This window comes from Salmo trutta, chromosome 31 (assembly GCF_901001165.1).
Source record: "Salmo trutta chromosome 31, fSalTru1.1, whole genome shotgun sequence".
Taxonomy (NCBI): domain Eukaryota; kingdom Metazoa; phylum Chordata; class Actinopteri; order Salmoniformes; family Salmonidae; genus Salmo; species Salmo trutta.
Window position 1 is genome coordinate 19993140 of NC_042987.1, and position 15935 is coordinate 20009074.

Sequence of the window (15935 nt, forward strand, 5' to 3'; positions counted from 1 at the left end):
CGATCACCACCCCAGGGATATTCCTCTGGTCTGCTAGACTACTTGACTCTACCACACACCTGAACTCACCTATGAAAGCTCCTGCAATATTCACTTTCCTTCCGAAATCCTCTCCCAAAGATTCACTACCATTGACATGATTTATGTATTTAGGAAATACTCAATAACTTAACAGCCCGAAGTGGTCGCAGAAACATTTCCGTGGTCATTTTCATACAGCCGCTATTATATGAATGTTAAACAAAAGATTCACTTATGACAGCATTTTCAGTGCTAATGACAGAGAGAAAGACTGTGTGTCTTTGCGTGTTCATGTGGGTATTTGGGTGACAGATAGTGTGTGTGTGTGTGTGTGTGTGTGTGTGTGTGTGTGTGTGTGTGTGTGTGTGTGTGTGTCTGTGTGTCTGTGTGTCTGTGTGTCTGTGTCTGTGTGTGTGTGTGTGTGTGTGTGTGTGTGTGTGTGTGTGTGTGTGTGTGTGTGTGCCAGAGGCAGTTATTGGGCACAAATTGCCAGTGACTCCACGCTAATGTGAAAATGAGGCCGGTGTTGCCAGAACAACGTGGATGTGAGAGTAAAAGCAGAGGAAGGTGTGAAGGCAGTCAAGGGAGGAAGTCTCACAGACCTTTGAGCAGTGTAGTGCACTGAAACAGATCACACTGAAACATGTCACACTGAAACAGGTCACACGGAAACAGGTTCACAGCATTTTACTTAGTGACACGCACAGCACTCACAGCTATATCACAGAAAATAGTATACTATTATACTGTAGTGTAGAGTGCATTTGATTTGTTTTTGTGTGTGCGGTAATTCAATTTCGATTTACAACTCTTACAACTGTGTTTTTTATACAAAATATAACATACTGAATCCTATTGCTGATGTAATAAAAATATAGGCCTATGAAAATAAAATGCTGATGTTAGTGTTACTATTTGAATTGAAGGCAAACCTTTAGTGTTGGCCTCATTCTGAATCACTTGTGCTCAGTAACTCCCAGTTCCTCCTGATCCATTATGCATGCCCTTACTCTCTCCATTTCTGGGTCTTAGAGAGAGAGAGAGAGGTATTTCGGTAGAAAGGTAGGTGTAGAGAAAAGTAGAGAGAAAGTATTTGAATTTTAACCCTCAGACATCACATGAGAGACTGGGAGAGAGATTGGGAGAGAGACTGGGAGAGAGAGACTGGGAGAGAGAGACTGGGAGAGAGACTAGTAAAAGAGAGTGTGGGGGATATAGAGACAGAGGGTAAGAGGTTGTCTCAATATTTCAGCTCCACTATTCTCTCTGCCCTAAACAGGACAAGGCCTGCTATCCCAGAGTGCACTACAGCTCAACAATCAGGATGGTTCACTTTCTTACCCAGCCGGTTACCTCAGCAACCAGGCACTAGAGGCCCTGCCCCGCAGTGGCCAGGTGGGAGGGGCAGTCCACAGTTACAACCAGGTGGGTGAGACTTAGAGCCCTGGTCAAAAGTAGTGGACTAAGGAATAGAGTGCCATTTGGAACGGGCTCCTAGATTGCATCAGTCAATGATAATTTAGCCTCTTTGCTGTATAGTCTGGATTTCAATATGGCATGTGATGTAGGTGTAAGATCTAAGGTTATTTCTGTGCTTCTCCAGGTGACGTCTAGCCGTGCGGCCCAGCTGGCTGCCAGTATAGACTCCTCCCAGTCCAGAGAGTCGTTTGCCCAGGGCCATGGCAGCGCCTTCCACATGCCTGACGCCCCGCCAACTCCTTCCATGTACTACTCTTGCTCCACCCTGCCTGCTCAACGTGTGAGCTCCCCCCACTCCATGCAGGCCGTGGGCTCGCCCACCAAGCTTCAGCGCCTGGGCTCTGCATCTGACATGCCCAGCTACGCCACCCTGCAGCGGGTCTCCTCGCCCAAGCAGTCCCCCAGCCGGCTGGCCAAGTCCTACAGCACCAGCTCCCCCATAAACATGGTGGTTGGGTCTGCTGGTCTGTCCTCCACTTCCCCGCTGCACATGGCCTCTTCAGGCAACGCCTCGGGCTCATCCCCACTCCATCAATTCAGCTCTACCGTGGGTAATTACGCTACCCTGTCCCCCACCAAGCGCATGCAGCACTCCTCGGACCAGTACAAGATCTCCCACGAGCTGTATGCAAACGCCACCCTCGGGAGGCCTGGCAGCCTGGCAGGTGGGTGCACAGGCTCAGACAGAGAGAAACTGTCTTTATATACAAAACATTAAAAACACCTTCCTAATACTGATTTGCATGCCCTTTGCCCTCAGAAAAGCCTACATTCATGGGGCATGGACTCTGCAAGGTGTCGAATGCGTTCCAAAGGGATGCTGGCCCATGTTGACTCCAATGCTTCCCACAGTTGTGTCAAGTTCACTGGATGTCCTTTGGCTGGTGGACCATTCCTGATACACACGGGAAACTGTTGAGCGTGAAAAACCCAGCAGCGTTGCAGTTCTTGACACAAACTGGTGCGCCTGGCACCTACTACCATACCCCGTTCAAATTCACTTAAGTCTTTTGTCTTGCCCATTCACCCTCTGAATGGCACACATACACAATCCATGTCTCAATTGTCTCAAGGCTTAAACATCCTTCTTTAACCCGTCTCCTCCCCTTCATCTACACTGATTGAAGTGGATTTAATAGGTGACATCAATAAGGGATCATAGCTTTCACCTGGATTCACGTGACCAGTCTATGTCATGGAAAGAGCAGGTGTTCATAGTGTTTTGTACCCTCAGTGTATATATCATGTCTAAAAATAGGTGTTTCTATGGGCTCAGCAGCGTTTTATTTATATATGTTTTCTCAAATGACTCTGAATGCTGTAGTTAATATACTTGATAATACTAGATATTATTAACCATGTTTGGAACACAGGAGGCTGCTGTTTTTATGGAAACCATGTGTTCAATACCATTCCATTTATTCGTTTCCAGCCATTACTATGAGCCCATTCTCCCCAATTAAGGTGCCACTAGCCTCCTGTGGTTTGGAACCACGTAATGATGTTTCCTATGTTTTTGTTGTGGTGTTCAGGATCCAGGGGCTCTTATAGCAGCCAGCACAGTCACCTGGGCTCAGAGCTGCGACCTCTCCAGTCTCCTGAGCACCACATTGACCCCATCTACGAGGACAGGGTGTACCAGAAGCCTTCTATCAGGAATCTCAATCAGAACCAGGGTGAGTGAGATGGTCCAGAGCCCCTGCCCTGCTGCGCTGGGCATCCCCTTATATTTGACTAGGCTTTTGTCAGGCTCACCTACTTCTTTTGACCAACTAAATGTTAATATTCCACTGTTGGTTGCAGAGGGTTATCATTCAATGAGAGGTTCAAGAGCCAAATGCGTTCTCAGCAGATACTTATATTTTATTGGTTCTTTGAAGTTCTGTGTCAGCACTTGATTAATCCTTGATAGGGAGAATTTACTTAAAGCAACGATACATTGTATAATGTCAGAATTAGATGGGAATTAAGCAAACACAGCAAGCCCAAAAGGTAAGGAATCAGGTATTCCCCACATTTAGCTTATTATTCAGGTGGAACTTAGGTGGGCCTTTAAACTGTGGTTTTCCTGCAAGTAACGCTAATGATCAAAAACAACATTAGCGTTTTTATCACTCCATCAGATCGTTTATCTCAATTTTTCAGTTATGCAAATCCGATTAGTATCTTGATAGCAATCACAATCACATAACATTAGATAATTAGATATTAGACAGAAATAAATCTAAATTATTCCCGTAGAATTTAAACTCAAGCGTTGAAAAATGCATTCCACAGTATTTAGCCTAATGCTTTCTTTAATGAGTATGTGTACCCCCTCCACAGATATTCCGCCTCACGTCACTGCATATGATGAAATCCTACTATACGATCTGAAAAGCTTTGTAGTTTCCTTAAGGCTAGGGAATTGGAGTTACAATCTTTCTTCCTGTTTGTAAAGACTGCAGGCGACTAAATTATGAAAGACCTGAGGGAATACTGTGATTCTTACTGGTGTTTCATTGAGCATGGGTTGAGATGGTACAGATTGTGCATGAAGGCTGTTGGCTCATATCCTCACAGCCTTCTGTACAGTCCTGTATCCATCCTCTGCTCATGCTCAACCTAATATTTTATTTTTAACCTTTATTTAACTAGGCAAGTCAGTTAGGAACAAATTCTTATTTTACAATGACAGCCTACCGGGGAACAGTGGGTTAACGGCCTTGTTCAGGGGCAGAAGTACAGATTTTTATCTTGACAGCTTGGGGATTCAATCCAGCTACCTTTTGGTTACTGACCCAACACTCTAACCACTAGGCTACCTGTCGCCCCATCTTTCACCCCCTTCAGGCAACCGTCTGGGCAAAATGTCGCATCTAGTGGTTTAATGTTGTTTTTTTGCTAATTTGGTTGTCCAAAAAACGTTGAATCAACATCAAATACATAACTAACATAAAAATATCACATAACAAAATTGGGATGGGACACCATTTGTTTCTGTGGTTATATACATTTCCAACCCTCATACAACATTCATCCAATGTGAATTGGTCTGATATTCCATTTATCCAACTATAGTACAACTACGAGCTGCTCATGTGGAAGGTTTCAATGTGTGGAGCCTAGGTCATGGCTCTTAGGGAGGAGGGAGTCGTGTAAAAGCTGCTACACTGTAACTCTATTCACCTCTCACACTGTCTGAAGCTGACAGGCAGGCAGTGCTCCTCAGAGATAGATAGAGGCCTTCTACCTACATGGTCAGGATCATCAGTAGAAGCATCTCGGCCAATGCGTGCAGCGCAGCACAGTAGTGGAGGCTTTCGGACTGGACTCACAGTTCAAGTGCTTTAGAGATACATCGAGATGCGTGGCAATAAGTGAGAGAATAGTGTTTCAACCCAAGGCTTTGCTGAAGCTATTTTTCCCTAACATTTATATGTTCAAAATAGCATTGAATTACATTTATATAAGAGGAGTGTCTTATGTAGGCCCTTATGTATGTATGTATGTATGTATGTATGTATGTATGTATGTATGTATGTATGTATGTATGTATGTATGTATGTATGTATGTATGTATGTATGTATGTATGTATGTATGTATGTATGTGCATTTATGTAGGCCCTTATAGATGATTTTCAGCTAGTACCTGTCAGTGATTTTCTTAAAAAGCAGTCTTCACAGACAGAAAACCTAGTTATCAGAAGCCATCCTTGGACTTTGTTTGATATGAAATCGTTAGCTATTCATCACTGTCCCCAATGAATCCTTCTGACATTGATTTTTAACAACATAATACTCTCTGGAAATGAAAGTGTTCTGTGTTCAAGGTCATGGCACTCAGGTAGATTATGAAAACACAATGTTGTAAAAAAATAAAAATACTTTTCACAGTGAAATGCTGAACAAAGCCCTTTCAATATTCTGAGAGAGATCAATCTGTTGGGTCGTATTAGAGTGAATAGTCATCTATCTACAGAATGCCCACTTCTTGTCATGGCCATTTTTATTATGGGTTAATTTGACAAAGCACTAACTTTAATTTGACAAAGTGACATTTGGTGCATTCATTCGTCATAATTCATATAAGATAACTGTCCTGAAAGTTAGCATTTTTTCCTGACACATACGTTTGCGTTTTTTTCTGACACTTTTTTATTTTTCTGGTTTTCTTCCTATATTATAGTTTCTTAGTAGGGCTGCTGGGAAGTATTGAAATTAATTCAATGAAATGATCCTTTTTGGCTTTCTTTTGACTTTGCTTTTGCCTTCTTGTTCCCCTCTTATTTCTCTGGTGGTTGGCTGTTCCGTTTCTCTTCTCACTGTGTGTTCTTACTCATTCCTCTGCCTAGACCCAGTAAACCAGTTTTGTGAACAGGTCCTGAACTTTCTTCTCTGTCCCTACTTCCCTCCTGCCGTAGCCCCGTCTTCCCCTGGTGTTGACTCCACCCCTTTGCAGCGTACAGGCAGCCAGAACGCCTCAGGCACTTTGCCGTACCAGAGAAGCAGCTTTGCCACTGCCTCGGCTGCGGACTACGCCAACCCGTACCGCACCCTCCAGTTCTGCCCGTCTACCGAGTCTCCCTACAGCAAGTCTGGCCCCGCCCTTCCCCCAGAGGCCGCACTGGCCCGCTCACCTTCTGTCGACAGTATCCAGAAGGATCCCAGGTAAGTGCCGCTATAGCAGTTTAAAACACACCTCTCTTCTCTTTCAGTCAGGCCACTGAGTATGGAGCACACGTCCACATCACATCACAGCCTCACAATATCTCCTCAGTTTGATTTGAAGTCCTGTCGGTACCACTATGCCTTGAATGACACCACCACTATTATTTGGAGGGCACATGAAGCTTGTGTTAAACCTTAACTTCTCCCTCTCACATTGTGTTGTTGACACGTTTATGTGTGTGAGTGTGAGCGTGTGAGTGTGTGTGTGTGCGCGTGTGTGTGTGTGCGCGTGTGTGTGTGTGTGTGTCATAAAGTGTTTCACTGGGAGAGCCTTGATTCATACGCTGTATGGCTGTATTGCTGTACAATCAGAGTTGCTTTTGTTTGGGTCTGATCAAGGAGTTTATTCCTTTAGAGCAAATATAAAAACCGTACTGTCAATGCCGATAACAACAACAACATGTTTAATCACTAGGAATACACAATAATTAAAGAGTTATCAGAGAAAACAGGAATACAGGAATCTGTGTTTGCATTCTCTACAATTTCATTACTGATTTATCCTGTTCCGTTTTCTTCATTCACCATCCCTGTACTGTTTGTTTATTTTAGTTTCTTTCCTTTTCCACATTGCACCTTTCTGCTGTAGCTCTGGCATTACATTGACGTTTGCACACTCTTTCAGTGGATTTACTTGTGATGATGCATTGCATTGACTGGATGCAACCAACTTCACAACATGCGCAGTCAATTACAGTAATCTCCAAATGAGAAGGTCTTCTCTTTTATTTGGTTACTTCATATTCATTATTGTTAAAGGGTCTCACCAAAACAGTTCTCCAATCTTTCTTCATTTCAATTCATTGTGGAAAAACTAGGCCAATATTGAGCATAGCGAAGGAATGAAATTACAGAAATTGATTAAGTGTTTCAATGAATAATATTCAAAATCAGCAAGCGAAACAATGTTTTACTCAACAAATACTTAACCACAATTAAGGATGTTTTATTTAGTTGACTATCTACAGGTAACTGCCAAAATAAAGGAATCACCTATTGTCAAGGCTGTGGGTAACTGGTGAAAGGAGTCAGGCGCAGGAGACCTGAGATGCGTGGACAAGGTATTTAATTCAAGAAAAAAACACCAGTATAAACACAATACTATGGTGCTGGAAAAATACCGGTACCACGAAATAAACGGGCGTAATAACAAAACCCGGAAACAATAATACCAGCCGTCAGATACAGCCTTACAGTAAAACAAACACGCACACAAACATGGGGGAAACCAGAGGGTTAAATAATGAACATGTAATGGGGGGAATTGAAACCAGGTGTGTTAAAAACAAAGACAAAACAAATGGAAATTGAAATGTGGATCGGTGATGGCTAGAAGGCCGGTGACGTCGAACACCGCTCGAACGAGGAGAGGGACCAAGGAGAGGGACCGACTCTGGCGGAAGTCGTGACACCTATATAGGGTCTTAATAGGGCGTTGGGCCACCACGAACTGCCAGAAGAGCTACAATGCGCCATGGCATACATTCTACAAGTGACTAGAACTCTATTGAAGGGATGTGGCACCATTATTCAATGAGAAATTCCGTAAATTGGTGTTTTGTTGATGTTGGTGGAAAACGCTGTCTCAGGCGCTGCTCCAGTATCTCCCATAAGTGTTCAACTGGGTTGAGATCTGGTGACTGAGACACACACACATACATACACACACACACACACACCCACACCTACACACTCTTTAAACCCCCTATGGTCCTTTGTGACCCCTCTTTCATGGTAGCCAAAATAATGGGCAACTGGGCATTTTTATACAAGACCCTAAGCATGATGGGATGTGAATTGCTTAATTAACTCAGGAACCACACTTGTGTGGAAGTACCTGTTTTAAATATACAGTACATTGTATCCCTCATTTACTCCTTTATTTTGGCAGTTGCATGTATCTGTAAGTTAAAACCTTTTACTGCAGTGGGCTAAATCAGGGTCACACAGAGTGTTTCTTGGTCGTCTTAAACAAATATACTTGGAAACGATAGTATGCACCTCACACACATGGTTATGGGCTTAAAAAAATAAGACACCTGTACCATGTCAGATATACACTGAGTATACCAAACATTAGGAACACCTTCCTTGATATTGAGAACATGGACTCTACAAGCTGTCGAAAGCGTTCAACAGGGATGCTGGCCCATGTTGACTCCAATGCTTCCCACTCCAAACCCAGCAGCGTTGCAGTTCTTGACACAAACCGGTGCGCTTGGCAAACCGGTGCACCTTTACCCCGTTCAAAGGCACTTCAATCTTTTGTCTTGCCGATTCACCCTCTGAATGGCACACATACACAATCCATGTCTCAATTGTCTCATCGCTTAAAAATCCTTCTTTAACCTGTCTCCTCTCCTTCATCTACACTGATTGAAGTGGATTTAACAAGCGACATCAATAATGGATCATAGCTTTCACCTGGATTCACCTGGTCAGTCTATGTCATGGAAAGAGCAGGCATCCTTAATGTTTTGTATACTCAGTGTAGTGTTGAAATGTATTCAATTTTGAGTTTGCATCCCAATATTACACTTTATATACATCACAGAAGACTGAAATATAACAAAAGCGTTTGACATAGAAGCACCGGATAAAAAAATTATAATACAAAAATGATAGTTTATTAATTCTGAAAAATATGAATAACATTCCACCCATGAGTCCACGAGAGGGTGATTTGGTCATTTGACTGCAGGAAGGGCTACAACTTTCTGAATGGTCAATGGTTGTTTGCAGGGTATAATCAATGTCACTATTTAGCAGAGAATCCTAAACCATAGGAAAGCTTATTCTTTAAACATCTATCCAGATGTAAGTAAGACAATAATACGATTGCTAGAACGGGTCTCTCCACAAACCATGATAATGGTTCTGGTGACTGAACAATCCTTAATTGGTCTAGCTGATAGAAAATGGTTATTATTATTTTAGCATTATCCGCTGAGCTTTTGAACTACAGCGTGCGACATCATTCAATGTGCCAATAAATCAGCACAATCTACTTTTTCGTTTTTTTCAAATTGCCGGCAGCAATACAAGGAATGTGTGGTAAGTGCATGGGGCTGCCATCTTTATGCACCTCTGCTATTGATCCTCACGTTTCTTGGTTTTTGTAAGACCCCCTCCTTAATGGACTCCCATCGACCACAATCAAATCATCTAGTGCATGTTCTGAATCCAGTGTAAATGTGTAATATGAAAAGTGTTAAGAAAGACAGTCAAATGAGTATTTTATTCTTGTCAAGCTCCTTTGTGCGAGACACCCACCTACCTTTTTTTTCTTTCTGCCTGTCTCCTGATAGGTACGACCCTGAATTCCTTGTCTGGAATCAAAATCAAGCCGAGCAAAGAATGACAAAGTAATCCAGCATTTATTTACGTATTTCTATCTCTTATTCACTGAATCTGTCTTTCATGTCTACTGCACAAAATGCCAGGCACATCTCCTTACCAATGAAAGAGCATGAATGAGAATAGTTCAATTATATTTTCCATTGCATTGTCTTCTGATTCCCAACTACTTAAAGTAGCTCCTTCACTGAGAGATTAATAGCTGTGTTATTAACTTTACTTCCAATTGAGCTCAGGTAAAGGTTGCACTAGGGGTCCATGTCCAGCATATTATATTCCCTTCTCACAAATACACAGTATACATTAGGCTTATGTATCTATTTGGCTTCAAGTTTCTCAAGTTTACTTTTCAGGCTTATCTAGTATTTGATGGTAAAGATGTGACATTGTGACATTTGTTACTCTTTAGTGAATTAAGCTATAAGGGTTTTCTGACAGCAGTTAGAAGCTTTTTGGGTAGGCTACGGGTACTTGCTGATTGTGTTTGTAGGATAGTGACAGTATTGTCCAACGATCATCCATTTTCTTCTTCGTTTTACATCCTTCATCATCATTTTTCACTCATGGTTTTCGAAATGTGCTTCATTATCCCAAGATTTACTGAGACTTGTTCAGTATTTGAGGGCAGAATCCAGGAGTTTAGAATGTCACTTTTGCAGAATGTGTTCATTCTCCCTTTATGCAATCTTTCTCAACTAATACTCATTTTAGTACATACATGATATATCGTGGAGTGTGACTGACCGACATCTATGGCCCACATAGGCTAGTAGAAACAATATGGGATTCCCATTCACTGACTGGTAATCCATACAGATTAGCACATGATACGTTTTATGGCCGATTTTTTGGGGGGCAGGTTGACATTTATTGGGATGAATTTTGTCCTGGAGGCAGAGCTGAGCGATTTCCACTAGATGGGCCAGCTGCTTAGTCAAAATTGGCTACATAGCCTATCGTAAAAATTGGTTTTAATATAAGGTTAAGGCATAAGGTTAGCAGTATGGTTAATGTTAGGGTTCAAGTTAGGGTTAGGTGTAGGTTTAAAATCAGATTTTAAGACTTTGTGGATGTGCCAGCTAGTCACTAGCCTGCAGAGCTGCTTCCAGTATGAGTCATCCCAATAAATGCCAACCTGCGATGTTTAAGCCCCCCCTTTTGCAGTCTTATCCCCAAGACTACAGTGATGTGTGGGATTCAAAGTACAGTGCAATCGAAAAGTATTTAGACCACTTCACTTTTTCCACATTTTGTTACGTTACAGCCTTATTCTAAAACAGGTTTTTAGAAATGTTTGCAAGTGTATATAAAAATAAATATCACAATTACATAAGTATTCAGACCCTTTACTTAGTACTTTGTTGAAGTACCTTTGGCAGCGATCAAATTACAGCCTCGAGTCTTCTTGGGTATGACGCTACAAGCTTGGCACACCTGTATTTGGGGAGCTTATCCTATTCTTCTATGCAGATCCTCTCAAACTTTGTCAGGTTGGATGGGGAGCGTCGCTGCACAGCTATTTTCAGGTCTCTCCAGAGATGCTCGATCGGGTTCAAGTCCGGGCTCTGGCTGGGCCACTCAAGGACATTCAGAGACTTGTCCAAAAGCCACTCCTGCGTTGTCTTGGCTGTGTGCTTGGGGTTGTTGTCCTGTTGGAAGGTGAACTTTCACCCCAGGCTGAGGTCCTGTGCGCTCTGTAGCAGGTTTCAAGGATCTTTCTGTACTTTGCTCCATTAATCTTTAACTCGATCCTGACTAGTCTCCCAGCCCTGCCTCTGGATAATATCTCCACAGCATGATGCTGCCACCACCATGCTTCACTGTAGGGATGGTATTGACCAGGTGATGAGTGGTGCCTGGTTTCCTCCAGACATGACACTTGACATTCAGGCCAAAGAGTTCAATCTTTGTTTCATCAGACCAGAGAATCTTGTTTCTCATGGTCTGAGAGTCCTTTAGGTTCCTTTTGGCAAACTCCAAGCCGGCTGTCATGTGCCTTTTATTGAGGAGTGTCTTCCGTCTGGCAACTCTACCATAAAGGCCTGATTGATGGAGTGCTGCAGAGATGGTTGTCTTTCTGGAAGGTTCTCCCATCTCCACAGAGGAACTCTGGAGCTCTGTTTGAGTGACCATCGGGTTCTTGGTCACCTCCCTAACCAAGTTTCTTCTCCCCTGGTTGCTCAGTTTGGCTGGCCGGCCAACTCTAGGAAGAGTCTTGGTGGTTCCAAACCTCTTCCATTTAAGAATGATGGAGGCCACTGTGTTCTTGGGGACATTCAATGCTGCACTGTCAACTGTGGGAGCTTATATAGACAGGTGTATGCCTTTCCAAATCATGTCCAATCAATTGAATTTACCACAGGTGGACTCCAACCAATCTCAAGGATGAGCAATAGAAACAGGATGTACCTGAGCTCAATTTCGAGTCTCATAGCAAAGGGTCTGAATACTTATGTAAATAAGGTATTTCTGTATTTTTTTATTTATTATACATTTCCAAACATGTCTAAACCTGTTTATTCACTTTGTCATTATGTGGTATTGAGTGTAGATGTATTTAATCCATTTTAGAACAAGGCTGTAATGCAACAAAGTGTGAAAAAAGTCAAGGGGTCTGAATACTTTCCGAATGCACTGTATGTTAAGTAGTTGTAATGTAAGTGCTGTCTTCTATCATGCAAAGTATACTGTATGATGGACCTGTCTTGTATGGTATGCGTGATAGCAAAGTATGGCTCATAAATAAACCCAGGAACCATAACTGGCAGTGTGTGTATGCATTCTTACCAAAGCTATGGCACGGAGACAATGCCCACATTGTGGAGGTGAACACATGTACAGCATTTAACCCTTAGCACTTTGTCGTGCTTTTAAAAGCTTAGTCTATGGAGCTCATTGATAGCGTCTATCCAATAGTGTTTAGACAGGAGGACTGTGGATGGATTAAAGCAACAAAGGAAGCAGAGAAGCAAGTTGCTCGTGAAAGTGTTTGTTTAAACGCCGTCCACACTTGACTGGCTAAACTAAACTCGAACATTGAACGAGGGCAATTACATGGACTATCGCACTTCAACCGTGTTCACTTGTACAATGTTTATACCGTTAGCTGCTCTTCAGTCTTGTCTATCAATTCTGCACAACCAGTCATCATCTGATATTGTGGCCAAGTTAACACATGGTTAATTACAGATACTAACATATTTCTACGATGGAACTCATTAGTATTGGAATGGATCGGTCAGCTCTGTAACATCTGTCACATTGTAAAGGTCTGGCAGATTGTATACTTTTTCTTTATTGTGAAGCTGAACCAAACTAATCATAAATGTTTTCGATAATGCTTGTTGGATGACTTTACATCATTGTGTCTCATCGACAATAGAACTACATTGTGTTTTTACATCTGATATCACCTTTTGCCGAAGAATGAAGTCCTGCACATTGAATGACTGTGTGTGTCTTCCAATCTGAAAGGCCCCTGTCTGTCTGTTTATTCGAGTGATTGCATGAGTCATCAATAATATGTTTCCTTTCCCTCTGTGTCATTTCTCTGTGGTGGAAGGCAGTCGGGGTTGCTTACAGTTTTGACGTGTCTCTTTTGTTCACTCTATTGAACAAGCCTCAAGTCTTAGGAAATATAATTTGAGCCCAAGACAGTAGTCAACAACATACTCAGTTAAAATGTGTACCCCATTCCCATGGTCTTTAATTACAATGCCCAACCATGCATTTAGAATACATAATTTATAACTATTTAATTTGGTGGGGGGGGGGGGGGGGGGGGTTGTTTGATCGCTTCAAGAATGGCATTCTGTATTCTGGTGCAAATGTTCCCAGCTATGGAGCCGACAGATAAGTTCACCTGGCTGCTTTTGAACAAAGCCCTGAATGACGAGCTGTCTGCAACCCTAGGAGTTAGTTTCAATCCAGTGAGTCGCCATGTTTTACACTAGTGAGGGGATTCAGCCTGAGCCTCAGCTCCACTGCCAACCTGGAACGTTTTGCCGTATGATTTTTAGAGATGACATGAGGGAGACCTTGAGAAAATGACTACAATAGCATGCGCTCTTACAAAATGAGTGGCGTTTAAAGTTAAAAGCTACCATTTTAGTCCACAGTAAAGGAAGGCTGTTGGAAGGCCAGCTTAGGGAGTTGACTACTCTTCACACTTCACTTCTCTAGAACGCATGCTATAGAGATGCCAGTCTGCTATCCCAGTGCTGTGTGAGAGAGAGATAGAGAGAGCTCGTTGACTTGGCCGGTTCGGTTGTAAATCAGCAGATTCTTTGATCAGTCAGTCGTTTGTTCCTGAGAGGATGAAGCTCATCACTGTGAATCAGTCCATTTGGATCCCAGATATGTAACTCATGTGAAGTGTTATGCAAACCGCTCTTTTCTGCTTCAAAGCACTGAGAGCGTTGAGATGGGAATACACACATAGACAACATTTCAGAAACTACAGTACCAACACTGACAAATAGATAAAAAGATAAATATACAGTGCCTTCAGAAAGTATTCATACCCCCTGACTTTTTCCACATTTTGTTGTGTTACAAGTGGGATTAAAATGGATTTTATTGAATTTATTTGTCAACGATCTACACAAAATACTCTTATGTCAAAGTGGAACAATTCTAACATTTGTAAAAAATAAAATAAAATAAAAAACCACTAATACTATATATCTTAATTAGATGAGTGTTTAACCCCCTGAGTCAATACATGTTAGAGTAAGTCTCTAAGAGCTTTCCACAACTGGTTTGTGCAACATTTGCCATCATTTGCCACTTTTCAAAATTCTTCTAGCTCTGTCAAATTGGTTGTTGATCATTGCTAGACAACCATTTTCAGGTCTTGCCATAGATTTACAAGCATATTTAAGTCAAATCTGTAACTTGGCCACTCAGGAACATTCACTGTCGTCTTGGTAAGCAACTCCAGTGTAAATTTGACCTTGTGTTTTAGGATATTGTCCTGCTGCAAGGTGAATTCATCTCCTAGTGTCTGGTAGAAAGCAGACTGAATCAGGTTTTCCTCTAGGATTTTGCTTGTACTTAGCTCCATTCTCTCCATTTATTTTTTATCCTGGAACAACTCCCCAGTCCTTAACGATTACAAGCATACCCATAACATGATGCACCCACCACTATGTTTGAATATACAATATGGAGAGTAGTACTCAGTGGTGAGTTGTGTTGGATTTGCCCAAACATATCGCTTTGTTTTTAGGACCTAAAGTTAAATTTCTTTGCCACATTTCTTGCAATTTTACTTTAGTGGCTTACTGAAAACAGGATGCATTTTTAATTCAGACTGTAACACAACAAAATGTGGAAAAAGTCAAGGGGTGTGAATACTTTCTGAAGGTACTGTACATGAATGGAATTAGAGTAAAATAAAATGTACTAACCAAAGTTAGCATATGACGTTTTCAGGTCATTTGACTGAGCGATGCTTCTCTCTTTTATAGCTTTCAGGGCTGTGGTGTGAGATTAAAGAGGGAGGATGAGATGAGATGTGAGGACAGTGGCATTATCATAGGCAGTTACACAGCCGTTTGGATGAATAATGGCCCTTGGGTAATTCTCTAATGAAGAAGTGAACTGGCAAACACAGCACTAGTCCCTAAGGAATCGATGAGCCTACGTAACCTTTGTGGCTGTGGTTATGTGATGAGGGTGAGAGGCTGGATTTGATCATACTGCCGCCCGCTGCAGATAGTGTCCCCTAATGTTCATGATTCAGAGTCCGAGTCGTATATCCGTGCTTGCCCTCTTGAAAGGCCAATGCGGTTGAGAAAGAACAGTCAATGTAGCTGAAAAGCGCGGCTACTGCTGAGGGCAATGAATGAGTACAATGAATATACGGTACATCAATTCAGGCCGGTACTAGTGTACGGTACAAGCTAAGCAGCATGAATGTTTTTCATATGCTGCTCTGTGCAATGGTGATGCACAATTTGTTTCTTTATTTACTGCTATTCTGTAAGATTCTATAGTAAAGTAATGCTTGTCTGACTGTGCTCTAGGTAGGGAGATGCAGTGGTCATATGCCAGTGTGTGTGTGTGCACACGTGGATGCTTGCATGTGTGCACATGTGTGTGTATGCGTGCGTGTGTGTGCAAGTGTGTGTGTTTGAGTGCAAATGTGTGTGCGTGCATGCGTACGTGAGTGCATGCACATGCGTGAGTGCATGTGAGTTCTTGAGGATGTTGGTTTGAGGACTCCCCCTCTGAGGCTAGTCCAGTCTGATCGGCCACATCTCAGACACTACAACACGGAGTACGGCCACTAGAGTCCTATTCTGAGCTCTACCCTCTCTCTGATGCTGTAAATAAGAGCCATAACCTCCATTTAATGGTTGGA

General features: G+C 42.3%; 1 protein-coding gene across 3 annotated transcripts in view; it reads left to right on the forward strand.

The window, feature by feature from the left end:
• Positions 1–15935, forward strand: part of LOC115169712 (catenin delta-2) — a 106676-nt gene that overhangs the window by 48687 nt on the left and 42054 nt on the right. For all 3 annotated transcript variants that reach the window (XM_029725610.1, XM_029725611.1, XM_029725612.1), the window contains 5 exons: positions 1301–1446; positions 1625–2165; positions 3033–3176; positions 5905–6151; positions 9520–9576. In XM_029725610.1, coding sequence (XP_029581470.1) covers positions 1301–1446; positions 1625–2165; positions 3033–3176; positions 5905–6151; positions 9520–9576 — 1135 coding nt within the window. The remainder of the gene's footprint in view (positions 1–1300; positions 1447–1624; positions 2166–3032; positions 3177–5904; positions 6152–9519; positions 9577–15935) is intronic.